The sequence below is a fragment of the Podarcis cretensis genome (assembly GCF_951804945.1).
Source record: "Podarcis cretensis genome assembly, chromosome: 4".
In the NCBI taxonomy this organism is placed as follows: Eukaryota; Metazoa; Chordata; class Lepidosauria; order Squamata; family Lacertidae; genus Podarcis; species Podarcis cretensis.
In genome coordinates this window covers 81144211-81171673 of record NC_137173.1, presented here as the reverse complement: position 1 = coordinate 81171673, position 27463 = coordinate 81144211, and the positions used below count along the sequence as shown (strand labels likewise).

Sequence of the window (27463 nt, the reverse complement as noted above, 5' to 3'; positions counted from 1 at the left end):
GTTTCCTTCCTCGCCCAAAAACGCAGCCGCCTGCAAAATTCTGGAGAACTCTAAAACTTGCTTGCTATTTTGTGGCCTTTTTGAGAGGCCTATATTGCCCTACTGCGGAGTTTGGAGGGTCATTTTTACAGGGCATTTTGATGCTGGCGAAACTAGGTTGTTGCTGGACGCTTGGCGGTGGCGGAGGCTATTCCCTCGGAAAATCCCCGCATAAAGTATCCCTGCTTCTTGGGACCCACGCATTCTCCTCAGCCTGCGGCCAGCGCAGGGAGGGAAACGAAATCCCGCTTTTTTTCCCTGCCCACTAGTTCGCGCCTTTCCATGCGGCACCGACAAGAGCGCTCGGGCTGCAGGAGGCGTCCTTGGGGGGGGGGGCGGGGGCCTCCCCGTAGCGCCCCGCTTCCTCCTCAGCCGAGCAGCTCTGGAAGCCCCCGACCCGAGGGGCTGTGCGGATCTCCGACGGCAGGGTGAGGTCACAGAGCCGGGAGCATTCGGCGCGCGCCCCGTGTCCTGGAGACCGAGCGCCCCGCCGGCCGGAGCAGGAGAAGCGTATCCAGGTGGCTGGAGCTTAAGTCGTTCCCAGGACAGCGGAGTCTCCTGCCGGAGGTGGCCGGTGGCGAATATGGCGCTGGCCGCTAGGGGTGCCGTCCCCGCCTGCCTCCTCGTCCTCCTCGCTTCCTTGCCCAGCTGGAACACTCAGATTAGGCCTCAGGGAGAACCAGGCCCAGGTATCCTGCGCCGCGCTCCGTGAGGGTGGGGCTGGGCAGAGGCCACCCCTGCAAGGCCGAAACGGGGATTTCTGTCACCTGGGGAAAAGACCCTATTTGTCACCCACACCCACACCCACACACCCACACACAGAGAGAGAGAGAGAACACACCCCACTTGCACCCACCCACACACTTCAACATATTTGTTCATAAGGGGCATAAAAAGGAGTTTGAAAGAGGCTGTAGAAGAGAGAGTCTCTCCAAATAGTGCAATTCCCTGAGGGGGGGGCTTTCATTCAACCTTAAGTGGATCATCTCAGAGAGTAATAGATCATTTGAGGAATTCTAAAAAAGTATTATGCCTGTATGTAATAATAATAGTAATAATGATGATGATGATTATCAGGCACATACCAGAGAGTAAACTCTATTGAACTGAGTGGGACTTACTTCTGGGTAAAAAATGCTTAAGATTCCAGTATAAGACTGCAGAATCTGTGCACAATTCCGTGAGACTTACTTCTGAGTAGCAAAGGCTTGCAGTCTAAAGCTCAAAAGAATAAATACTCCACAAGTTAAATAATTGCTGGCTGCTGAACCATTGCAATTGAAGAATTTAAAGTGGATTGGCTACATTTTCCTTCCAAATTACAGGAAGGGATGAACACAAAGTGCTTTGTATGTCAGCATCACATTTCTTTCAGTGCAGGTATTTTATTTTCGGTATAAAGAGGACTCAGGTTTTGTAGCTGATTGTATGAAGCAATGCCCTCTTTATGCATTCACATGTTGTAAACATGTATGTTGTCCTTTAGATCCAAACACACACACAAACACAAACACACAGAGAAAACACATAAGCAAAAAATGCTCCAAAGTGCTTCTGTTCCCCAAAAGGGCAGGAGATGGTGCTCTGATCTCTTCACCGCTTTTAATTGATCTCAGAGACATTGAGGGAAGCAAAAGAAGAAAGCAACAAAACTTCCCCCTTTCAACTCTGCTTGGAGAGCAACCTTCTTCAGGATTTCTCTTTCGAAAAGCAGTTCCAAAAGCAGACAGGGGGAAAGGGGAAGGAGTACCATTTCCCAGGTTTTCCTGCTTCCTCTTGCAAATTAGCATCCCACCGGTGCTCAGCAGTTCCTCCTGTACAGTGAATCCATGATAGAAAAGTTGATCTGAATTTAAGGGAGTCTGTTGTAGTCAACAGTTCCATGGTGCTCGGGAATATAGAACAGCCTTTTCAAATAAGTATCTGTGCAAGCCAGTTTGATGCAAACACTATAATTTATTTGTTTAAAATGTTTCTTGTTACCTGGTGCAGTCTTTGCCCAATGCCATAACTCAAAAATTAGATCTGTATTATAATTTATATGAATCATCATGGTCCAAGGCCTTGCATATCCTGTTGAGGTTATTGTCACATAATTGATCAGCTTCTGTGGGGTTTTAGTCTCAAGGTTATTATTCTAATGGTCATTTTACACCAGCCTCCACAATTTGTGACTCACCAAGCTGAATGCAGTGCACCAGCCATGTATGATGGTGTTTGTCACAGGCTTGACATACCTATTTTTGTTGCATGCCCTGGACTGCAGAAGCAGAGCAGGGAGTAGTCAAGTACACAATATATTATTGCTGGTGTGCTGTGTTAAGCTGATTTGTAAGGAGAGGTTATATTCTGAAGAGACTACTTCAGACATGGGAAGTAGAATACACTCAGAACTTGACTTTGGTTTCTGGTGTACAAGGTCCTTTATACCTTGTGCATTGTATTAGGGTTCTTCACATTGTAATTGTGATGACTGTATGATCAACATGGTGAATCAGGGAGCATCAAACGGCATTTTTCTCTTGAGAAACAGACAGTATCGTTCCAAGTTAAGCAGGCTATGCAGTGGTGTAGAGCACAGGGGAGTGAAACAACAGAGGTTATTACATTATCTGCTAGAGCAGTATTTGCCATTGTTCTAAAGCTTGCAGAGTTGGAGGTCAGGCACATGATCCATGTTATGAGATTAGAACCCAGGTCTCTCTAGCCATGGGCTAATATGCTAACCACTACCCTACCCATTGCTAGTTCCCCCTTTTTAGGAATGTCACTTGATCCTAATATATTTGACTCTCTTTGAGGGCATGGCCTACGGGGAGCTGTCTTTATGAGCGACAGTCTATGCTCCATTAATTGTGCAAGAGGAGAGCAGGTTGGCCTAACAGAATGTCTCCTTTTAGCCATTCAGGACCACACAGGCTGGGCTGGGACTGGGTATAATAAACAGAACCAGAAAATAATAGAATTAGAAGCAAACCCCAAGGACCACCTAGTCCAACCTGCTGCAATGCACAAATCACAGCTAATGTATCCCTGACAGATGGCTATCCACCCTCTGTTTAAAAACCTAAAATGAAGAAGAGTCCACCCCATTCTGAGTTAGTCCTTTCCAGCGCTTACCATCAGAAAGTTCTTTCTGGTGTTTATTTGGAACCTCCTTTCTTGTAATTTGAATTAGTTCTAATACTAACCTCTGAAAACAAGCAGAAAACAAGCTTGCCCCTGCCCCATTATTCATATGACAGTCCTTCAGGTAGTTGAAGATCACTATCATAACCCCCTCTCAGTCTTCTCTTCTCCATAAGCAACTCTCTCAACTGTTCCTCGTAAGTCTTGGTTTCCAGATCCTTGATCATCTTAGTCACCCTCCTCTGCACATGTTCTATCTTGTCAAAATCCTTCTTAAAACTGTGTTGCCCAGAACTGGACACAGTACTCCAGGTGTGGTCTGACCAAGGCAGAACAGAGTGGTACTATTACTTCCTTTTCTCTGGATACTATATTTTTGTTGATGCAGTCTAGAGTTGTATTAGCTTTTTTGCTGCTGCATCACACTGTTGACTCATATTAAGCTTCTGGTCTACTAAGACAACTAGACCCTTTTCATGTGTGCTGTACTACTGCCAAGCCAGGTGCTCCTCATCCTATATTTGTGCATCTTACCATTCCTACTTAAGCGTAGAACATTATATTTGTCCTTGTTGAAATTCATTTTGTTAGTTTTGGCCCAGTTCTATAATCTGTTAAATTCATCTTGATTCCCGAGTTTATCTTCTGAAGTATTAGCTACCCCAACTAGATTGGTGTCATCTGCAGATTTGATGAGCCTCTCCTCAATTCCTTCATCCAATGCTGAACAACACTGGACCCAGGACAGAATCCTGCAGCAGTATGACACCTCATTTGTCACTTTCCCCCCAGGATGAGAAGGAACCATAGGTGAGCACTTTTTAGGTCCAGTCAGCCAGCTGCAAATCCACCTAACAGTAACACCATCTAGCTCACATTTTACCAGCTTCTCCTCCAGAATATCATGGAGGACTTTGTTGAAAGCCTTGCTGAAATCAGTACCTTCTGCTAGTCCTAGAAGCTGCCTGTACCTCCTTAGTTCATCTTCAGTTTTGAGAACCATAGCTCTGGTCCACCACCCAAAAATAACAAAATACATGTTTTTTAAAAAATGTTTTAATGTTTTAAAAGTATGTAGCTTTCATATTTTAATTTTCAAACATTTTCACACATTAAAAATAAATCCAGATTGTCTGTTGGGTTTATCTGTTAAGTAATTATTTTAGGAAATGAATTCAAAAGGTAGCATTCTAGAATATCTAGGCAATATGCAATGGCTGTAGATATTGGAAATTAAGTAAGAATTTACTAAACTACTGCTGTACCAGCATGTAATAGTAATGATAGGGTCTGCATATAAATAATAGTAGTTGGAAAAATATTAAGTGAGCTGGTATTTGACAATGTTGTCGAAAACCATATAGCTATTGTAAAAATATAAATATTTCACTGCATAGGCTTGCTTGCTTCCTTCCACAGTGTTTTCCATCATAATTATGAGACTGACACTGAATGCAAAAAGAATATTTTTAACCGAGTGTTCATATGATGCAGCTGTACTCATTCTTAATCACTCATTAATGTCTCGTCAAAAGAGCACTGTACTTTTTGTTTGTTTCGTTTACCAAAGGTCAGCATACTTGGAAGCAATTGTCATGCACCATTACAGACCTTTTTACATATTTTTCTTGTATTGTTCTCAGTTATCATGTGCGTAAATGAGTCAATTGGTATGCAGATTGTCTGTCATTAAGACCATTTGAAAATCAGCTTTGTCATTGGTTTAGTGTTGGAACTTTGGATTCATGCATATACTTCTTGAATATGTTGTGGCATTCAGAACGGGTCTAATGATGGATGGTCGGTCATGCTAGAATGAACAGTTCCATAGACCTTAGTCAAACTAAGTGAGCAGTGATATATTTCTCCTACACCTCCAGTCAGGATTTTGGGCTAGAAACAGATACTAGTGGGCTTTTTTTAAAAAAAGAAAAAGTGAGTTGAAGGTAGTATTATAGAGGTGTCATTGCCATTTGGTGTGTATGCTTATTTCTTTCGGCTCACTATTAGAAAATAGAAAACATTGAAATTTGAGTTAGCATTGGTTCCAAGGGCAGACTCAAAGCTCTTTTACGGAGCAGTGGTATATGCTAATTAACATATCAAACTGGCTTGTTTCTAATGTGGACTGAGAGCAATGGTGCAGCTTTGGTGTGATGGCCTCAGCATCACCATGGTTCAAGCCCTACAATCTGATGCCCTCCAGAAGGGTGTTACAGGAGCCACAAGTTCCCACTGAAACAGAGAGCAACAACACACTCTCGTTTAAAGGTTCACATATCAATCGGTTTGTTGAAGCATAGCAGTGCAGAACATTTAGAACTCGGGCAACTAGCAGAACAGCAATACCTGCAGAGCAGAAGAAAACATAGAGAACAAATGATACCTCTCCTGTGTAAAGCATGTGTGGCTCCTGAGAAGGCAAATAGCTAGTTCTCTCACCCTAGTAGCAAACAATGAAGATGGGTCAAATCTTCTTAGTGGCAGAGGCAATCCAGACTCTTAAAGTCATGTCTGGTTTTAATTCCTCAGCTAGATGTCCCCAGTTTAATCTTGCTGTTCGTGTTCTCTCTCTCTCTCCCTCCCTCTCTCCCTGGGGTTTCCATTTCCCTAGCCCTCCTCCTTGCATTCCAAGCTAGATCATTATAGGGGTGAAATCCTCCATTTGTTTCCACCTTCATGAGTTCAAGAAACCCCCATTGTGAAAAGATTCAAAGGTTAAGTTTGCAATTCTAATTGTCTTTCAGTGTGACTTCTTGACTTTCTCACTCAGTCTTGTCTTTGCTTGTTGCTCAGTTTTGTACTTACTACATTGACCTAATTAATTTTAAATAGTGCCTCGTTGTCTCCTCTCAATACAATTCATACAGGAACTAAGACCCTCCTTGAGAATATGCCGTGTGTCTCTTGAACAGTTTAAGCCAAAAAATAAACATTCTCCTGCTTTTCTAACTTACCTCTTGTTGGCATGGAGCCATAGAAACTTCCCATCCTTTTGTTCTTCTGAGTGGTGTTTGGCTTAGGTCAGGGACAGGCAACCCGTGACCCCTCCAGATATCATTGGATTACATTTCCCATCAGCCCCACCCAACATGGTCAGTGGCCAGAGATTATGGGAGTTGCAGTCCAGCAGCATCTGCTTCAAACCTGAGACCTTAGAAAACTTGCCTCAGCCTCTGAATTTGGACTAGGATTATACCATGCCAGTTTAATTTCAGCACTTTACAGTGGCATGGAAAAAGTAGTTCAGTTGTAGACTGAATGTGTGAAGAAGCTGATTTAGGATGTGTTCAGTATCTACACAAATTTGTTCAGTTTGCTTTCATCGTCTTGAAATCCGGCCCAAAAGAATTGATCCTATGCTCACTGACTTTGGTAGGTGTATCCTAAAGGTGTTCATGATAACTGATGAGAAGATGGGCAATTTCAAAAGAACTCCGGCATGTAGTCTTTATAACTGATGTCATTGTGAAATTGTTTATTATTATTTTTTTTTGCAGATGTGAACAGTTCAATAAATTCAAAAAATAATCTTAAAGAAATTATTAAATTACTTGGTAAGTAGCAGCTCTCTATCACGTGTTATATTCCCATGTGAATAACATATAAATAAGCATTACATATCAATGCACAAAGATGTACAAAATGTTAATCTCTGTATTTCCAGTGAAACTCTAGCCCACCACTTACAAGCTGAAAAGTAGGGCTCAAAACTTGACATAAATGCAAAATAATCTGAAAATAGTTATCTGTGTATTAGAGTGTTTTTCACAGTATGCATTTATGTTGGTTCCTTATTATTTGTCTTTGGGTTTGTTTGCTTGCCTACCCGCCCCCCGCCGCCCCCCGTTTTCTAAGCATGCTTTTGGAGGGGGAATGGATGGGCTCACAAAGTGCTACGAATTGCAATGGCTGTGTGGAAGCTCCAAGTTCAGAGGCAGTGTCACTGAATTACAGTGGCAGGGGAGCAACCATGGGGAAAGGCCATTGCCTTCTAGTGGTGCAGCAGTAAAACTGATAACCACAATTGCAAAGCTAAGCAGGGTCAACATGGTTTCAAATTGGATGGGGAACCACGTGTTGAGATTCAGGAGTTGGACTAGATGACCCTCGGGGTCCTCCCAACTAGAATTGTATGATTCACTCCCTATTTGTGGGCTTCCCATAGGAATATGAATGACTACCGTGCAAAACAGGAATGCTGGACAAGATAGAACTTTGGTCTGATCCAGCAAGATTTTCCTTGTGTTCTTAGCCTCCTCCATATCTTCTCCTCTCTATTCCTCTTCCAGAAACCTAATTTTACAAAGCCCTTCCTGGACCACAATTGAGCATCACATTTTGTATGTATGTTCTGGTCCCTTTTGTGCCTTCCTGGTGTCCATGCTTGCCATTTCTTTGCCAGACAATATTTTAAGATGTTTGTGCTGTGCACTGTGTGGCTAAGCCACATGTTACTGTAGTCACATGGCAAATTGCCACACACATTTCTACTGTCCAGTTTAGCTTGCCTCATGGCTCCTCCCAATTATTTATTCGATTTATCAAAAGATCCCACAGCACAGTGTACAACATTGAGAACACATTTTAAGGAGCACAATAATTCAAATGACTGAGTTGTTTCGCTTATAAATTACAAGAAATTGTGGGCAAGCTTCCATGCCAGCTGCGGATGCCTCTACAAAAGTCAGCCACTTGCAACAAAAGTCCGCAGCCGGATGGTAGAAGTCACAAGTGGATATTATAATGCCTAGACTGACTTCCACTTAACTATTTATACAGAAGTGAGCTGCGTTGAGCTTAGTAGAACTGGAGTCTAAATAAATACATTTAGGACTGAGCTGCGACTATTAAACTCCATAGGAAGGAACCATGTCATGTGTGCGCACTGCACAGTGTATCGGCTTGCTGTCGTTAAACAATTGTTGTTATTTCTGCTACCCTCTTTTAAATACTACAAAAGCTTGCCATTTGCTGTTAAAGCTGTTTCTCACGTAGTGTAATTCAGTGACAGTCATTAATGGTACTTATGTAGTACTTTTTTTTTTTAAGTGTTCAGAGTACTTCACATACATTATCTGAAAGTTCCTTATAACAAGTGTGGGGAACCACATTCCTCACAAGGGCAACCTGGTGTGGAAAATGGAAACATGGGTGGAAATGGAAATTACGTTTACCTTTTGTCCAGGAATCTATACACCAGCCACACAAGAGTCAGAGGTTTCTGCATTCATATATATCTCCATTCCTCGTCCAGGCATTTCTTACAGTTCCAAGGACACATCCCTGCCAGGAAAAGGCACTCAAGGAAGGAATGCAGTACAGCTGGTTAGGCACATGATCTGGGGATGGGTGTATCCTGGGAAGAATCCTGAAGGCCAGATAGGCAGGCCTGGAGAACCCAATGTGACCCCTGGACCTCATCTTCCCCTTCCATGCCTTGTAAGATAGGGCTGCTGCAAATTAAGTCGAGGGCAGGAAAGGCTCAAGGGACATAGCTTACCTACAGCCATCATGTGAGTTCATGGCTGATTAAAAAGATTGGAAAGATTGGAGATTTTCTGGCTCGCAGTTACCTACACCGCACAACAATTTTAAAAGTTTGGGGTTTTGTTTTGTTTTTTTGGTTAGGATATTGTCACATGTATATTCATGCAGATTATTTTATTTGCAGATCACCGAATCCAAGTTCTGCACCAAAAGAATTTGATGCATGAACATGAACCCTCAGAGAAACAGCACAGATCATTAACTGTACACTTGAATGTGGTCAAAGGCAGGTGGTCCCCTGTTGTTGGATTTTGTGTTTACTAACCTTCCTATGGAGAAGGCCAGCATTTAATCTCAGTAACACTCAACCACTACTTTCACCGTTAATCTACAACACATTAACTTGGATACCTATCCCTTTTAATCTGGAGGAACAAGATTTATGATTCTCAGCAAATTTGCTCGGTGTCATAGTCCCAAGGGATGTTGTGTGAAAAGTGTGTGGTTGTGTAGTCTGCGTGGCTGTTTTGTAGTACAGAATATCCTACTTAAAAATGTTAACATATCAACTATATTGTTTCAGGATCCTCTGTAAAAGTGAAGGCAACTCCTAGTAGTCTAACAACACAAGAAATCCCTTTTCCCAATAGCTATACAGTACTGATTGGTTACAAGCTGCACAAGATTTCCCCAAATATCCTTGTGGACACACCAGTGAGACCTAATAAAGTGAAGGGTGCAGGAACCGAAGAAGAAATAACTTTGCTTCCTGGCTTGAAACAGGACAATAATGCTGGTAATAATGCTGGCAGATCAGTAAGAGCAACTAATATCACTGTAAGATTCCTTTCCGCTGACAATTCAAGCAGAACTGAGATTGACATTTACAATTTAAAAGATTCAAGAGAAGTCCCTGAAATTCATGTTGTAGCCAGCAACATTATGAACCAAGGCATTAAAACTGATACAGTAGTATTAAAAGGCAATGGTTTGCAAGTGGTAGTAAACAGTTCAGTGGATAATAATGTGAAGCATATTCCTGAAAAAGGGAGAAGAACAGCCCTGATATTACCTGATCATGGAAAGACCACTGCAGATGGCAGTAAAAGAGACCATCCTTTCACAGGTAAAAGACAGTATTTTTCCTTTCAGTGAGATGTAGGGGTTCACCCTGAAACAAATTTTCATACTGTTGTGTCGGTATATTGTTGTCACCATAGAATTTGCAGAACAATTATGTACCCTAATGAAATTAAGTGAAATGCAATTAGTCATGTGTGCTATACTTTTATGTCACCTCTAATATGAACAACATATGTCTCAGTTCTTGTGTCATTCTTTCTTTTTTAACAACAATCTTGTGGTGATTTTAGGCCAAGAGGTTGAATTGACTGATGCCCTTTTGTCTATGCAGTAGATAGGAATGGCTCGTGATATTTAACATTACAAGTCCACAGTATTTCAATTCTCTAAAACCAGTATCTCACAGGACCGCACATGAAAAAACTCTCACCTTTATTAGAGAGAATAGTGACTAAGGGTGAGCTGCAAACCAATAAATCCCAAACTGAAATCTCAGCTCAGCCATGAGCTCACTTGGTATCCTAAATAGTGTGGTGATTAAAGGAATACTTGCCTACTTTACAGGGCTATTGTAAGGATTACAGAGATAATGTATGTGAAGATTTGAACACTTGAAATAGCTTTACATAAATTGTAAGATTGTTATTATATATGGCAGGTGTGCAATACCATCCTGAGAATTCTGCAACCCTAATCAGCATTGCTTAGAAGTATATTCCATCCCTTGGAATGGGACTTGCGTTGTACTGGTAGTGTGGTTGTTACCGGGAACATAAAATGAATAGGAAGCCATCTGTGTAAAGGAACTACCACTTAGTTTACTGTTGTTGTTTTCGGAGTGGCTGGTGTGCTTATGATCTCCTAAACCGTATCAGGAAAACTTTCACACAAATGGCTTTCTATGGGGTTTGGAGCCCATGTGGTTTGGTTTCAGTAGGGCTTACTCTCAAGTAAGTAAGTGTGTATAGAATTGCAGCCTGAAAGTCATAGCTAAATCTACACCTGATACAGGAACTTACACTTGTGTCTAATCAACACACCAGGGTTCATAACTCTTCTCATGCAGTCAGTACCTGTGGAGAGCTTAGGAATATTTTGAATATGCTTTGTCCTTGGGCCTGGATACCGTGCAGACCCAGAAATAATTCCTGCATATAATGTAACTTGAAATGTGTGCTTGCTGTGCTTTTTATAATGTGTGAAGAGTCTAAGCAGGCAAGACTGAATCCTGTCCCCTCTATTTTAAGAAACTTGCTATATGTGTATTTACAGCTTTCAAGCTAGTAAAAGCTGCCCACTTGGAAAAACCTGCAAGCCAGTCTCTGGTTTATGAAGATATTAACCGAAAAGGTTAGCAAATACGTATGTTTCTCCCTCCACCCAATTCAAGGTTGTTGTTTTTAATAAGAGTATGAAACTTGGCAGTGTGCGCACAGAATTCCAGATACATTTTATAACTTCGCTGTTGAGGGGGCAGATGTCTGTATGAATCCTCTTGGTGCTAGTGGTGCTGGCTTCCACATTTAAGTCAGTGGCAAAACTTCCTTGACCAGGAGTTCCTTGTGCACATGAGAGTGCACCACAAAGTTTTTTGATCAGAGCTGCTTTCCCATGATTTACCTTACTATGTGAAAGGGATTTTCGAACATCACATATGTCCCCACTCTGGGACTATTTTGTGAACGGCAGGCTTATAAATACCGCAAATAATGGTTTCAAGTGTAAAAACAACAACTTGTTACCCAGTGCTGGAAATCTAGTTATACCTGCTGTTAACTTTGCAGGTGCAATTGCTCCCTTGCCATTCCAACCACTGTCTCACTATTAAGGAACTTTCCTCTTCTGTTTCCAGATAATGTAGTTTCAGCCTTGGTTACACCAGTACTTTGGGTGACTACATTATTACTGCATCTCAAGGGTGGAGTATCTCTTATGTGCTAACACACCAGGAATTGAAAGTTTTAAATGTTGGATTTATTTTTGCAAGAAGGCATAATAGCTTGAATTAAAGGTCAAATTTGACAGGCTATGGGTCCTCCTGCAAAGAATGCACTCGATAATCTGCATTATATTGTCCCATCTGGAAGAAATGTGACAGACAAATTTAACTGATAGATCAATTTTATGATGGTAGAATTGTCCTATTAAAACTATGACATCAAATAGATTTGAGCTTTCAGACAGCGATACTGCTAAGGAACCAAAGAACTTATCAGTTTAAACTGTTTTAGCCTTTTAGCTCAAGTAGTATGTGAGGTGCAGAGCTAGAATGAACATTGCTTATAGCTGCTTATAGTTTAAGCAAAACTGGAGGCATTTTTGTGCAACTCTCGAGACTCACTTCCCATGTTAGGATTTTTCTACACTCAAGTGTTCAAAGAGCAGCCTGAGACTGTTTGCAAGAGGGCTTTCAAACAGCCCCATCGTGTGCTTTCAAGTCCCAACAATGATTGACAGGTGGGCAGCCCCACCCACCTGCTAGATTTCTCCCTCCAGGGGTGGAGATATAAGGATCTGGCCTTTCACAAACATTATAGAAAAAGAATTGGAAATATTTGTCTGCCTGTGGTGCCATTGAGTGAAAACTGTATAGAAGCATAGTATGTTCACACTTCTGCCAAAATATGTACAGGCAATCTTTGTTTTGGGTGGTTTGGGCTGCCCCCACACATGTCGGTGGAGGACGCATAAGCTTGCTCCACCCCATTCCACCCCCACCCCATTCAATCCTTTTTTGTGACATTTTTGTGATGTTTGGGGGCTCCTTCTGGGTTCGGCGCCATGTGTGTTCATGCGATCACAGTCATTTGGATGTGCTTTAAACAGGAGTTGCTTGTATAGTGAATGCATGATGGGATAGTAGAATTATTGTCCCCCATTCCACTCCACCGTTGAAAATCCATAGTAAATGCAAACAGGGGCTTCCACATACATTCACTACGGAAGGAGGAAGGGAAGGGGAAGGATTTCTTGGACTGGGACAGTGTGTGGATACGCTAACACTCGACTTGCACGCAGTGCTATTTTTCCAGAAAAAGAGGTGCCAGAACTCACCATGGACACCTCCCTTGTTCTCTTAAAATGACAATGGCTCCCACCTGGGAGATGTTGGAACTGAGTTTCGGGAAATTCTGCCTGGGAAAAAAAGCCCTGCTTGCATGGTAGTGGCACACAATTCCACTGTCCTGTGGTGCATTCAGTATTTATATAAATGACTAGGACCCTGCAGTCATGTAATCACTCATAGCCATGGTTCCATTTTCTCTCCAGTAAGGGAGCTAGTAGTAGAACTAACATTTTTCAGAACTAAAAATGGTATTGTGTGTTGAGCTGTCAGCAGCAAAATGCTTCTGACATTTCTCTGGAATTGATTCCACCTTCTCTGAGAGCTCCACACTGTCAAGCTGATCAAGTTTATATTTCATTATGCAGTGTGTATTTCAGCCTAGCAGTTAGTCAGTTGCCCAGGCCAAGTTACACTTATCATTTCAAACCTTCAGACAACCCTGTGACACATAAGTACATGTAAGGGAACTGGCAGTATTTCTTTGTGAGCTGGTAAACCTAATACATTTATTTTGCTGAATGATTTTGCTCTTACAGAAAATTAATACACAGGAGCCACAGAATACCTTTGCTCGTAGTTATTATTCTATGTAGCTTTCTTATTCATTGTCTTGCAGATAATCACTGCAGAGGTCATCCACAGGGCTGTTGTAGTCTAGTTACGGTTTGCAAACATATTGTTCAAAAACTGTGCATTGCAACAATAGGGATAAGGATCACAATAAAATAAGTACCTATAGTTGCAGGATATTTTGTGTTTTGTTTTTGAAGTTTTGTGTTTTATTTTTGAAGTGCCTGAATCTTTGGCATATCAGTTGTTGCTGTTAATTCAACGTCTACCACCACTGAGGAACAAATTACAAGATTTTGTTGGATAGTTTTGCATTAGATAGCTTTGCGTTATCAAAACCAGTCAGGTTTTTTTGTAACTTGCAGCAACAAGTGCACTCAAAGATGAAGGTTCACAAAGCATAATGACAACAAAAACAGAAACTTCTGTAGAAGAACTAGAAAATATACTAACTGATCTGAAGATGGAAAGGGGTATGTATTTTTTGCCTTCCATTACTTTAAAAAACTTCTTTCTAAAATTAAAGATTAGCAGAGCTTTGATAAAATTGTACTAATGTATTTCAAATTGGTTTCCCAAAGCATTCTTATCAGAATCTCATTATAGAAATAGAGCTGTGGACTCGTTGACATTATTGATTTCACTCTGAACAATTCTGGGGATATTATTGTTATTAGCATTGCAGTCTTGGTCTGGTCAGAGAATTATTTTTTTTGGGGGGGGGGACATGGTATCACACCTACAAAGGAAGAACTTGACTGATCAGAGAAATCATTACTTTAAAAAAAAAATTAATAATAATTACATTTCTATGCAGTCGTACCTTGGTTCTCAAACGGAATCTGTTCTGGAAATCCGTTCGATTTCCGAAAACATTCAAAAACTTAGGCGCAGCTTCCAATTGGCTGCAGGAGCTTCCTACACTCAACTGGAAGCCACATCGGACGTTCGGGTTCCAAAGAACGTTCGCAAACCGGAACACTCACTTCCAGGTTTGCGGTGTTCGGGAGCCAAAATGTTCGAGTCACAAGGCGTTGGACAACCAAGGTATGACTGTCTTACCCTTCATCTAATGATCACAGGGCCTGAGCTGTTTAAGGCTTTATAGGGCAAAACCAGCACTCTGAATTGGGCCCAGAAACTAATTGGCAGCCAGTATAGTCGTGCCAGGATTGGCATTATATGCTCAACCCATCTTGCCCTGGTGAGCAACCTGGCTGCTGAATTCTGCACCAGCTGAAGTCTCCAAACCGTCTGCAGAGTGAGCCCCACGTGTGGCACGTTGCAGTCATCTAACGTAGAGGTTAGATTAATCCAGAAAACTCAGAAATAAATACTGTTTTCTTGAACATAGATCCTGACTTATCAGTCCCCTTCATGTGTTGCTTAAAAGTTAAGACAGTAAGCTTATGTAATGGGCTTTAGGCCTCAATTTCTAGTTTACTTTGTACAGGCAGAGCAACCCTGTGTTCCTGGCCACAGCTACTGCTGTATCCACAGCCCTTCCAAGAGGCACTGGCTAATGCAGATGATGTTGGGGCAATTTTCTCCACTTTCCCCATTATTGTTCTTTTATATTTTTCTTCCCATTGACTGCAGCAACACTTAACAGGTGCTGCTGCATATTTTTCCAGTCTGTTTGGGGAATAAGGAGGCTTTTGATCTTCTGGATCAATGGCTCTCTCTCTCTCTCACACACACACCTCAAATGCCTTGTTCCTGACCCCTCTGTGTGCAGACAGCCATTAGTGGATCAGCAGTAGCAGCAGAGCTTTCTGCCGTCACACCAGGAAGACCTCTGACCAGGGACAAGGAAGTCCATAGTATGCTATACATCAGGTGTGGGAAACCATTGGTCATACTTTCTGGGGCTGATGGCAGTTGTCACTCCACAACATCTGGATCACCAAGGGCCCCTACTCTGCTGCAGACCCTTGGTTGCCTTCCCAGGAACTCCCTTATGCTGCAATCTTATACACACTTGGTAGGAACTAAGCCTCATTAAATTCAGTGGGATTTACTTCTAAGCAAACATGTTTATGATTGCACTGCTAATCTCTTCTGTCCGCACAACCCCATAATGAAGCATCGTAATTTGTCACTTGCCTAAACCAAAGGGAAGGAGATGATCAATTACATCAGGGGAAAAAATTTAGTGATGGAAAATTATGCCTGATTGCGACTTGTCAAAGGCTAGAACTTGGCAAGTTAAGCTTCATGAATGAGCAGGAATTCAAATCTAGGTTTTCCTTCTTTAAAGCTGTTGTGTCAGGGATGGGGAACTACTGGCTGCCCAGATGTTGCTGGACTACAGCTCCCCTAATTCGTGGCCATTGGGCCAGGGAGACCGAATCCAGCAACAATTGGAGGGCCACCACATCCCTGCTTTAGAACCTCTGGTCGAACAGGCAACAGGTATAGTTCTGGCATACTCATTTAAGATTGGTTCCAGTTGATATGTGTGCAACTAATTATTTGCCTTCTCACTGAGCCTTCCCAGTGTAGCAATGACAATTAATTCAATTGTTGATATTTTTTGAAAACAGTGAAGCAAGAGACTCCATCCACTAATGAGAAATTGCAGTCTTCAGTAATGGAAGATATTCTTCAGGATTTACAGGAACATCTAGGTAACTCTTATTGTTTCACTGAATTGTATAGACTGCTGTACGTATTAATGAGGTAATCATAGCAATGGGGATGTACCATGTTGCATATGGTATTAAGGGCTATTGATATGTGGGAGGAAATAAAATCAGCAAGGCTGGTAGGCCTACTACTACTGTTGAAACGAGGATGCTGTACTCATCATTGGTTTATTCCCTGTCCAGATACCAAAAATTCTGAAGAGGTGGAGTAATGCTAAATTCTAAAATTGCTCACTTGTTAAAAATAGGCAGCATAGGGGAGTTTCATAATTGTGGAGTCAGATATTCCCCTAAATATGATTGAGTTCAGATTTACTCCTGAATGTAATTTAGTTTTATTTGTCAAATAAAATATGCTTTGCCTTCTTAGATTCTGTATTAATTGTGTATAATCATTTTCACTTAATGGGAAATGAGTATGTAGGGACAGAGGTTTTTGTTTTACATGTCTGTGTTTTACTGAAAGCAAATATCTGAACTCAAGCATTGTATTTATTTATTTATTACTAGAATTTATAAACAGCTTTTCACCACAGTTGATATCTGAACTCAAGCATTGTATTTATTTATTTATTACTAGAATTTATAAACAGCTTTTCACCACAGTTGTGGTTCCAAAGTGTTGCACAATATAATAATAAAGTAGTACAAACATTTAAAACTCAAAAACCAAGTGAAAAAAAATCATAAACTTAGAACAATACAACAACATCAATACTTTATTGTTGTTCAAAGACCCATAGAATAACAATACTGTAAGGCCAACAAAGCTAAGATCCAATAGATTTGATCAGGTTCTCCAAAAAGCCTGGGAGAAATGTTTTAATTAATCGATGGAGGCCCATCAATGATGTTGCCATCTGTGCTTCAAGGGGGCTGGGAGAGTTCAAGGATTGGGTTGCTACATACTGAGAAGGCTGACTAGTTGAGACCAATTAGCCAACACCCCAGCTTGGGGTCCTTTGCACTTATTAAAGCTTAAAATGCTCATATTAGCAAATGGCTGATTGTTAAATTAATTGGCTATTTAACATAAATGGAAAAGAGGCACACGGCAGTGTTATGTCACAAGGTTTCTAGTGCAATTCTTTTAAGTTACCATTTCATCTTTTGTGAAAAACTGAAGTTCGTAGGCCTTCCACCAGTGACAGCGAGGAACCAATGCTGATGGACAATATTTATTCATCAAACGAACTTGAAGACCCAGGTAAATCTTGGTTTGGAGTGCATCAGAATTACTATGGGGTTGTGGTGTTCATCCTGCTTTCAGGCCAAGGGAGCCGGTGTTTGTCCACAAACAGCTTTCCGGGTCATGTGGCCAGCATGACAGCTTTCCGGGTCATGTGGCCAGCGCGACAGAAACCAGAGCGCATGGAAACACCGTTTACCTTCTTGCCACAGCAGTACATATTTATCTACTTGCACTGGTGTGCTTTCGAACTGCTAGGTTGGCAGGAGTTGGAACAGAGCAACGGGAGCTCACTCCACTGCGGGGATTCGAACTGCCAACTTTCCGATCGGCAAGCCCATGAGGCTCAGAGGTTTAGCCCACAACGCCACTTGCGTTGTGTTAATTAATAACATTTTAAGTGCAGAACATTGCTCCCACATTTATTCTATAAAAAGAAAGAGAACTAATTTCCCTCCATTTGCAGCCCTGATTTGTATTAGGAACCTTGTTATATGCGCCCAAAGGTGCTGCCACCCTCCCAACCCATATTGGAATCCCCGCTGGGGCAAAGCTATAAAAACTTGACCTCATTCCAATACCAGGGTCATGATCTAGAACTGGGGACCGCATGTTGGTTATTTGTACAATAAACATCCTGCATGTAGAGGCAAAGTATCACAAGTAGTTTGGCCTTAAGAATGTCTTTTGGTGGGCATATTTTTACTGAGTGACTCCAGGTGGGGATTGCACACTCCTATGTGTGTTTAACAGTACATCAGATCAGGTTAGTGGAGTCAGAATGAACATCACATACATTGGATACAGGGGTGTGTATCAGTCCTCAAGTTGCCATTGCTTTTTTGGCACAACTAAGGGCACAATCCAAACTCCCAGCTGACTCCGCCAGCACTCTGCAGAGCCAGGAACATCTATGCTCAATCCAATCCTAGACAACCTGGCATAAGGAGGTTGGGTTGCCCTGTAAATAGAATTTTGCATTCTCTGGGCATCATTGGTTACACTTACGTTTAAATATTTCAAACCCTATGCCAGAAACTCAGGATTGGTAATATATATATATATATATATATATATATATTTGCTTAGAACTTTCCCAAGGAGGCTTTGCTGGTCTGCACAGAGTAAAAATCCTTATTGAATTAGCAGAGAAAAGGAAAAAGAGACCAAGTACTAAAAGTGTATCCTTTCTAACTGTCAGATATCATCTCAGTTTCGGTATTCAGTGGTTGTGAACCAATGATTTACATAGGCAGCAGTATACACAAACCATGTTGCCAGGTTAGGGTATCTGGAAAAGTGTGCATGCACACGAAAGCTTATACCAAGAACAAGCTTAGTTGGTCTCTAAGGTGCTACTGGGCAATTTTATATATATATATATATATTTCATGTTGCCAGATGACTGCCTACACTGTCCGTTTTGAGACTGGGAAAGCTTGAGTGCCCCACATTCCAGAAAGGTGGCAATTGCTATCAAAGCTGAGGGCGTTTGGAAGGGTGCAAGTGTCAAATAATAAAAGAAAAATTACATGTTCAGTGTTGCTGTTGCCCTTCTGCTGGACAGCTTCAATCAAAGAGGGGTGTGTCCCTTTGCCAGAAAGGCAGGCCACTTGGAAAAGACTCCTCCTTGTCTAAGGTTAAGCAGATAAGCACATTTGTAGATGCCTCTGGTCACTGTGACGTCAAAGGCATCGAGGGCACACTGCAACTTGGCAAGGCTACTTGAAATCATCTTGCTATGGGGGGAAACAAATTCCATTTTCCCAGCAGTAAAATGTTTACGTTGAGTGCTGGGAAGATGTGGCATCTCCCCAAAGAGGATACCGTACTTTTTCGTGTATAAGATGAGGGTTCCCAAAAATAGGGGGCGTCTTATGCACGGGGGGGGGTGTTATACATGGAAAAAGACAGTACTTTCTTCAAGGGGAAACTGGAACTTGTACAACAAATGAACAATAGATGTACATTATTCATATAGAAGGGCCTTCTCCCACGCAGGCTGCACAAATGTTTTGGCTTTTTCCTCCCTGCACAAAATCTGATGGAAAAAAAGAATCACAAAAGTTTTCTGGATGCATTTCCAGAATGTATCCAAAGCCAACAGGCAGCCTGTCTTTCTGACTTACACTACTGAGTAATAGCTGCTTGCAACACTTTTGCAAGATATATATGCTATAAGCTACTGTGGCAATCATATTTGCCATAGATGTTCCACCTAACAAAAATAATGCATTTTCACAATACATCTGACTGCTTGGAAAACATACCTTTTTGAGATATGTAGCCTATATACAAAACAAAACAAAAACAGCAAATGTGCATTCATTTAACAAAGAATCAGTTGTGCAGACAGGCCCCTAATATTATATTTCTTTTTGTACCAGTACTGCTATAATAGCATTGGGATCCACATTTGTTTTGTGGCATGGTCGCTGAATAAATCTAATTGTTTCTTGCTACAGAAGAAGCAGGTTACAGTGAAGAGAACCACAACATGATGACAGCGCCTGTCCCAGATGAGGCAGATTTTCTGCCGTTCACAGATGAACCACCACTCGAAGCAATCTCTGTCCCAAGTAAAGTCGTTAAACGGTTATCCACGCAATCTTACATTATTATTGGCAGTAATGGCCACCCCATTGCTCTCCAGCCACAGCTATTCCCGCATGCTTGGAGCAATCTAGTTTTGCTCGTGCAAGCCATATCAGTGAAAATCGAGCTGTAGTGCATTTAGAATGTCATGAGCCAAGGTTGGAACATGGGATTAAGGTAAAGGGACCCCTGAGCATTTGGTCTAGTCGTGGCCGACTCATCTTGCTTTACTGGCCGAGGGAGGCGGTGTACAGCTTCTGGGTCATGTGGCCAGCATGACTAAGCCGCCTCTGGCGAACCAGAGCAGCGCACGGAAACACCGTATACCTTCCCGCTGGAGCGGTACCTATTTACTTGCACTTTGATGTGCTTTCGAACTGCTAGGTTGGCAGGAGCAGGGACCGAGCAACAGGAGCTCACCCTGTGGCAGGGATTCGAACCGCCGACCTTCTGATCGGCAAGTCCAAGGCTCTGTGGTTTAACCCACAGCACCACCCATGTCCCGGAACATGGGATTACAATCACACAAATGAAGTGTAGGAGAGGAAGATCCAGCCAGTTTGACATTGACTGTAAGAGGTCAGCAGTAGCAAGGAAGACGGAAGAGGAATAAACCACCAAATCTTCCCTTTCCCCCAACCCAACACACCCTAGCAAGCATCAGCTACAAGCAAGACAACTGGCCATCTTTCTGCACTAGACAGTGAATATTCATGGCCAGAGTGTGTGTGTGCAGATAAGTAGCCTGAGGCTGTTCCCATGATTCTCTGGACTGGAGAAACCTATGCAATATATCAGCTATCATCCCACCCAGAGCTACAGGAAAGTCCATCTACCTTTGCTGCATGATTCTTTAGTTCAAGTTTGTTGGATTTTTTTGGCCAACTCTTGCAGCTCAGTGCAGCTCACAATGTAAAAAACAAGGTATAAATAAAATTTGCAAAGCAAAACAATAAAACCAGCTATAGAATAGTTCAGAAATAAAATAATTACTGCTCCATAGCTGCACGTTTTATTTGAAAGTTCTTAGAATTTTTAGACATTTTCACTTTATTACCTACAAGTCAACAGCGAGCAGAAACACACTGTGTTTTGTGGCTATTCACCTTTTGCTTGGTTTTTTTACAGATTTGGTTACTGAAGTGACAAATGAACATATGAATAATGCCCAAAGATATGAATTCTTTGAGAAATATGAAGGTAAATATGAACTACTTAAATTGAAGTAAAACAACCCATTAAGATTTTAGGTAAGGTAGGATTAGCAGCTTGCTCTTCCCTGCTCATCTTCCTGTAATGTGCTGTAGTTTTGTGAAAGCGAGCATTACCTAATACATCAGGGGTATAATTTCAGCTCTGTTGTCCTGTGTTTATTGACTTAGCAAACTACTGCTATCCCCATTCTATTTTTAAACACTTGATTTATGCCTTTCAGTTGAGTTTATTCAGCTAAAACACATTTTGTGTGTATTCAGCTGAAAGAGAGCAAACATTTTTCTCTTCCTGTGTCAAATTGTTTGCCTAGACCTCAATTAGAAAATTAACAGGGCAGATTTTTGTTGTTGGGTTCCTTAAGCCACAGTTTAAACCTGTAATAAAGTAAGACACATAAATCAGAGCTGTGGAAAACAACAAAAAGGTACTGCTTCATTTGTTTACTTCATTTAATTCTGAAAACCAGCTGCAAAGCTGCAGTTTCAAAATTCATCACACAAGGCAAAAACAAATGATGTGAACATTTATAATGGAGCACTGAAACTCATTCCTTAGAATCACTTGTCAGCAGAACTTGATGCAGTAGACAAAGGAACAGTTACATCAAATAATGTATTGCTGTACTAAAGGCTAATGAAAAACACCAAACAAGCCACCTTGTCCACACCCTCGTTAAGCCCAAAGTATGCGGATTAAGATGACTTAGTCACAGCAGAAACATTTCATCTTTGTAGTCAGCCCCTAGTGAAAATAGAGATTTTTAATGGCATTAGTGTTTTTTATCATGAGGTAAAACCTACAAACCCCAGTGTAAATGCTGGATTTTGGATGCCAGAGCAATGCGGCTGCACCATTCAAAGGCTTAAGGACTGCCAGGTTTAGGGGCACTGCTCCTGCGTGCCAGATTTAGTGGAATATATGCCCAGCTTTTGTGTGTGCTGATTTCTCTGGGCTTCTGTAGCTTGGGTCTGAAGCCAAGGAAGTACTGGCAGAGTCTCCAAATCCAAGATCAAGCTCGAGTCCCTTGGCTCTGCGGCAGTCAGGCCTGGAAGTATGGTGGAGTCAGCACACACAGCCCTTAGGGAACAGAGACATATCTCCTAACTGCCTCAGTCCTAAATACTAAACAGGATCCCAATTGGTTTCTGGAAGGGGAAACGTCACTTTTATACCCCAGACAGATGGGATAAAACTGAACACGGTGAAATTGGATTGTGGAAAATAAATTTCATTCCCCCCCTCTCCATTCTGCTTGCATCTTAAAAAAAAAACAGGAGAGTGACAAAAGGACAAATAGATAACAAGATTGTAAACCAGCAATCTTGCATCACCTAGTGGCATTGCTGAAGAAAAAATAAATAAATCTGGTAGCACAGAAGCATTGCGGAGTTGCTTTTGTGGAAGTGGCAAAGAGGTGGTTGGAGCATATAGCCCTAGCATACAACTCAAAGGGTTTTAACCTACATCTAGCTCTCATTCATATTTGCACCATAATGGAAAATATTTAAAAAGGTAGGAATGGGAAAGTGGTTTGGCTGGATTGTGAGAAGCAGGCGCGCTATGATGGTAATTTGCTCTGCCACCAGAGTGCCATTGCAGCTGGTATAGGCATCAGCCTTATAAGCAGTGCTGTCAAATAGTTTTTACTTCATACAGGCTGCAGATAGGGCAGCTTTGGATTATTTCGAGCAAGCAGTGCCAGCCACCTGCACTGTCTTTTCTATAGTAGTCAACAGCAGTGCTTGTTTGCATTGTCTGGAAAAAAATGATGCTCTTGCACAGGAAAGGCATGTAGCCTGCAATTGCACCTGCAACCTGTGCGACTTTGCTGTGCAACATGACCTTTGAACATTACAAAGGCACTATCAGCTGTCAAAGGGATTGGAACTCTTAAACAACACCTCTTAAACAGCTTGCACAGCATCGAGTTAAAAAGATTGTAAGGGAATTTGAAACCACAGTGTGGAGTGTCACCAAAATCAGGAGATGCAAAATTTAGGAGTAGGTCAATTGCCTGTTCTGGATGGTGTTGCCCTTACTCTGAAGAGCAGGCTGATACCCCTTGATCCATCTAGTGGTTCGAGTGACCTGCAGCCAAGAGTGCCTTCTACCAGCTTTAGCTGAAATGCCAGCTAAGAACATTCCTGGATCAGGACAACCTGGTCCACACTTTGGTAACTTCAAAACCTGATTACTGTAACACACTTCGTGGTGGGCTGCCCTGATATCTGGACCAGAAACTGTCACTAGTGCTGAATGCAGTGGCCAGGCTGCTCACAGGAGCAGGTCACTGGCACATGCTACTACTTTGCTGAGAGAGCTTCCCTGGTTGCCAATTTACTACTGGGCCAGTTCCAAGGTGCTTGTGTTTACCAGGAAATGAACCTTTAGTCTGGTAGGCTGTACCCTGGTGAATTCCTTGGCAATAGAAGAAGCCTGTGAGAAGTCATCCCTGTTGTCCTTTTCAGACTTTGGAATTTTTTAACCAACCAGTTTGTAGTGACATGTTCCCGATGTTTCTACCAGTGCTGTTACTATATTGTTTTTAGGTTGTTTGCTGCTTTAAGTGCCACTTATATGTTTCTTCTCTGTTTTATTTAAATGTTTATAATTTAAACACAGATTCAAAACTTTTAAAGTTTTGTGAGGATCTAAAATCTAGAACTGCCTGCAAATCCTGGGTCACTTTAAAATATATTCCACCGGTGTTAATATCACAAGCATTTCAAGGTTGGGGTATCCAGTGAATATTGATAAGAAGAGAGGGGTGGAGGGTTTTTAAACAATGTGTTTAGATTAGAATATCAAGTCACCATTCGGGGGGAAACAGCAGGAAAAGGAGAGGTGATTCGAGTTGCTGAATTTCCAGGTCACCATGGAAGGCAACTTGGGAGGAAAAGCCTACTTGCAAGGCTCGGCCCAAGAGTCTTCTAGGAGCAGAGTGAAGTTTGGCCTCCAGCCTTCCAGGGAGCAGTTCCTTAAATCAGCCACTCAGCAAAGTCAGAGAGAATGTCTCGACTGCTTTGCTGGGGGGATGGAGACTGCTTTGAAGGGCTGCCCAGGTTGGTTCAGCAATGAGCAGAGCTATTTACTGTTTTGGGGGGATAAATAGCAGCTCCCGTGGGTGCTGAGGGGAGTTCACCCAGCTCCAATGCTTTCTGGCAAGGCTTTTATTGACTTGAACGGAATCTATGTATGTTTGAATACTTTTTATTTATTAATTAAATATTGCAATGGCTGCTTATTACATTAAATGTATTTAGATGAGTAGGAGAGGATATTTTATTTATTTAATTACCCTTCGACTTTGTTCTCACTTGTGTGAGAATGCAAATACCTATTTCCACAGAGCAGATCCACCTTCTGTGCACAGCTTATCGCCTCTGTACAGGTTCTGAAACTCCATGGTGCCATTGACCCTGTTTGTGACTGTCTAGCAATCATGCGTTTGTGATTTTGTTGCCGATTCTCCCACATAATGGAAAAGAAAAAAGCAAGTAGGACTTGGGCGCACATTAGCTTAAACTTACGTGCACTTACCACAGCATTTACCGTAACTTAGAATAACTTTTTTATTATTACAGCTATGCTATATTGTACAGCTTTATCAGATTAGTTTTCAGCAACAAGGTTTTGACAACAGTGTTGCTAAGAATTGCAGTAGCGTTGAGAATGAAACATTGTTAAATTGTGAATAATATGATATGGTTCTGTGTTCATCCCTTTAGGTATTCAGGGCAAGAGAAAAGCAAAAGCTGCAGACCTTAAAGACCTGCTAAAGCACATCATCATAGCCTGTGTAGCTGTCACTGGTTTGATCTTGACTGTAATAGTTGTTGTGCACATATACACTTCATTATTTGTGAAGAAGGAGCAGTAAGTCACTGTTTCATTCTATCCTCCCTCTCATCTGTGTATAATTCAAATTGCTCCTAACAACTTGCACCCAGTCCTTGACATTTGCGCCTACTTTAGAATGTTGATATAACGCAATGGGCGTAATTGACGCAGTAGTAGATGCAGGCCAATCAAATACAATTTTTGCTGGCATAGCCATCTAAGAATAGTAATATCCAAGTTGAATAACAACAGGCTTTATGATTCTGAAACCAGCATTAATTCATAATGGCAAAAGGCAAGATTTGCATGTCAGTTCAAAACACAGATACTGCTGTATCTTATTGCAGAACAAGTCACTATAGCACACACTGCTGTGACTGTAGTGTTGCTCAATATGGTAGCACCCCCATCCTCGTGTGTTCTGCTTCATGTGCAGCTTTGAAAAATCAATAGTCTGCAGATTCTGGCCCATTTTCCACTGTCCTTTTCTTCCAGATGAAAGGCAAAAATGCTCCCTAGATTTAACAATGATTTACTTTGCTTATCGTTATTACATAACTGTGATAACCACATCCTTCTCCACACTCCCCGTTCTCCTCAGCACAGGATGTTTCATGATAGTTTGGATCTGCGGTGGGTTGAAATCCTCAGTCAGTCATGAAGATTACTCCGTGGATTGGGCAACTATCTTGGCCTAACCTCCTTCACAGGGATTTTAGCTCAGCACAGTTTAGGATTTATCTACCGTATTTTTCGCCCTATAGGACGCACTTTTCCCCTCCAAAAATGAAGGGGAAATGTGTGTGCATCCTATGGGGCGAATGCAGGCTTTAGCTGAAGCCTGGAGAGCCCCAGCGCCAGCCCCACAAGGTCAGGGGACAGCGGGGAGGCGGAACGCTGCCATCCCGCTGTCTCCTGATGTGGTTTGGAGGCTGACAGCCTCCCGATGTGGTTTGGAGGCTGACGGTTTGGAGGCTTCTCCCCACTGCCTGCCCCGCAAGCTCCGGGGACAGCTGGGAGGCGCAGCGCGTCTTCCCGCTGTCCCCGGACCTGGTCTGAAGGCGGGCGGCGGGGAGAAGAGCGCTTCTCCCCGCTGCTGGCCCCACAAGCGCCTTGGGGGGGATTAATTTTTTTCTTCTTTATTTCCCCCCCAAAAAACTTGGTGCGTCCTATGGGCTGGTGCGTCCTATGGGGTGAAAAATACGGTATATAAAGCTGATCTAATCCTCTGTAACAAGGCCATACACTTAACGCAGTTCTTGGGACTTCAAGTTGGGCATACCCTTCTTCTAACTAGGGAGGGCCAATGCAACCAAACTTATTTTCTTTTTCTTTGAGGTAGGAAGCAAGTTGGGGAATTGACAGCTCTCAGAATAAGCTGCCAATGTGTTTTCCTGAAGCAGCAGCAACGGGCAAGGGAGTGACTTGGCTGCTCTATCACTGTTTGATGTTATGACTTCCTTTCATAAAAAGATTTTTATCTATTAAAACAATTTCATCATTCTCTTAGGGAACCTGGTAAAACAAATGCTGACAAAAAAGGCGGAAATGACAAAAATGAAGTCACATCGGCCGAGAAAACCAGAAGCCAACAACCACATTATAATGTTGGCATTGAGGGAGCACAAAGCAAACAACCATATTACAATGCTGGCGTTGGGGACACACAAAACCAACAACTGGAATATGCTGTTAACCTTGTGGAAACAGCAAGTCAACAGCTAGAAGACAGCACTGTTGGAACTGACAATCAAAACAACAACAACTTAAGTTCACCACCGGAAATGTTTTCATCAACAGATTGTGATTACATCAAAAAGCCTTTAGATCTCCATCCTGTCAAAGCTATGTTGTCCCCTAGCTCCCCACCAGAAGACACTGGCTTGCTTCTCCCAGTTGAACCTTCAAGACACAGTGCCCATAATAGTTTGCCATCATACAACAGCAGCACATGTAAGAACCTCAAACCCAGAACTTTCAGAACCAATCATAGCTCTTATAACAGTCCAGGAAATTATGGTAAATCCAAAGAACATGACTATAAAAGACTTCAAGCCAAAGATACTGCTTATTACAAAACAAAACCAATCTGCCAAAGACCATCTAGGCATAGACCCAAATCCACAGAACCCAAAAGAGGACACAAAAAGGTTTCAGCTAAGCAACATAGCTACAGCAGCTCAAGTTGGGTTGAAGATCCTTCATCAAATGTTTCTGCTGCTTTAGACCCTAACAAAAACTCCAAGGAGTCAAGACTGTCCCAAGATGATGACTCAGACTGTGCATGTTTTCAGCATATCAAAGGTTCTTCTAGTACAGACTCATTTTCGAATTAGAGCAGCACAGAGAGGAGGGACTTATTGTTCAGTTTGACTGCTGTCTGGAAGTGTGCAGTCCTATATTTTTACCATGGTTAATCATGATGGAACCCTATAGTATCCTGGAGAACACATGTTGCAATCATGCTATTGAATAATAAAAAGTAGGTTTGGTGTTGGGTTACAGGAGTTGCTAATCTGGCTTCTTGGATTTGTCCAATTAAATTATTTTCAGCTTGAAGTGTAATATGTGCTCACATTCTTTAACAGGCACTAATTC

The 27463-nt window shown here is 42.0% G+C and overlaps 1 protein-coding gene across 10 annotated transcripts; it reads left to right on the top strand.

The window, feature by feature from the left end:
• The first annotated feature begins 7 nt into the window (after positions 1 to 7).
• Positions 8 to 27367, top strand: LOC307214105 (uncharacterized protein). 10 transcript variants are annotated; one of them, XM_079972628.1, is made up of 13 exons: positions 485 to 728; positions 6669 to 6725; positions 8843 to 8944; positions 9242 to 9454; positions 9707 to 9784; positions 11014 to 11091; positions 13744 to 13851; positions 15925 to 16008; positions 17153 to 17233; positions 19681 to 19794; positions 20939 to 21010; positions 24754 to 24901; positions 26376 to 27367. In XM_079972628.1, the coding sequence occupies exons 1-13, from the start codon at positions 623 to 625 to the stop codon at positions 27199 to 27201; spliced, it is 2067 nt and encodes a 688-aa protein (XP_079828754.1). In that variant the 5' UTR covers positions 485 to 622; the 3' UTR covers positions 27202 to 27367. The 10 variants fall into 10 exon arrangements, with proteins under 10 accessions (XP_079828753.1, XP_079828749.1, XP_079828751.1 ...); XM_079972627.1 differs by lacking the exon at positions 485 to 728 and adding an exon at positions 8 to 467 and having other exon boundaries at positions 9242 to 9784; XM_079972623.1 differs by having other exon boundaries at positions 483 to 728; positions 9242 to 9784.
• Positions 27368 to 27463: the final 96 nt, after the last annotated feature.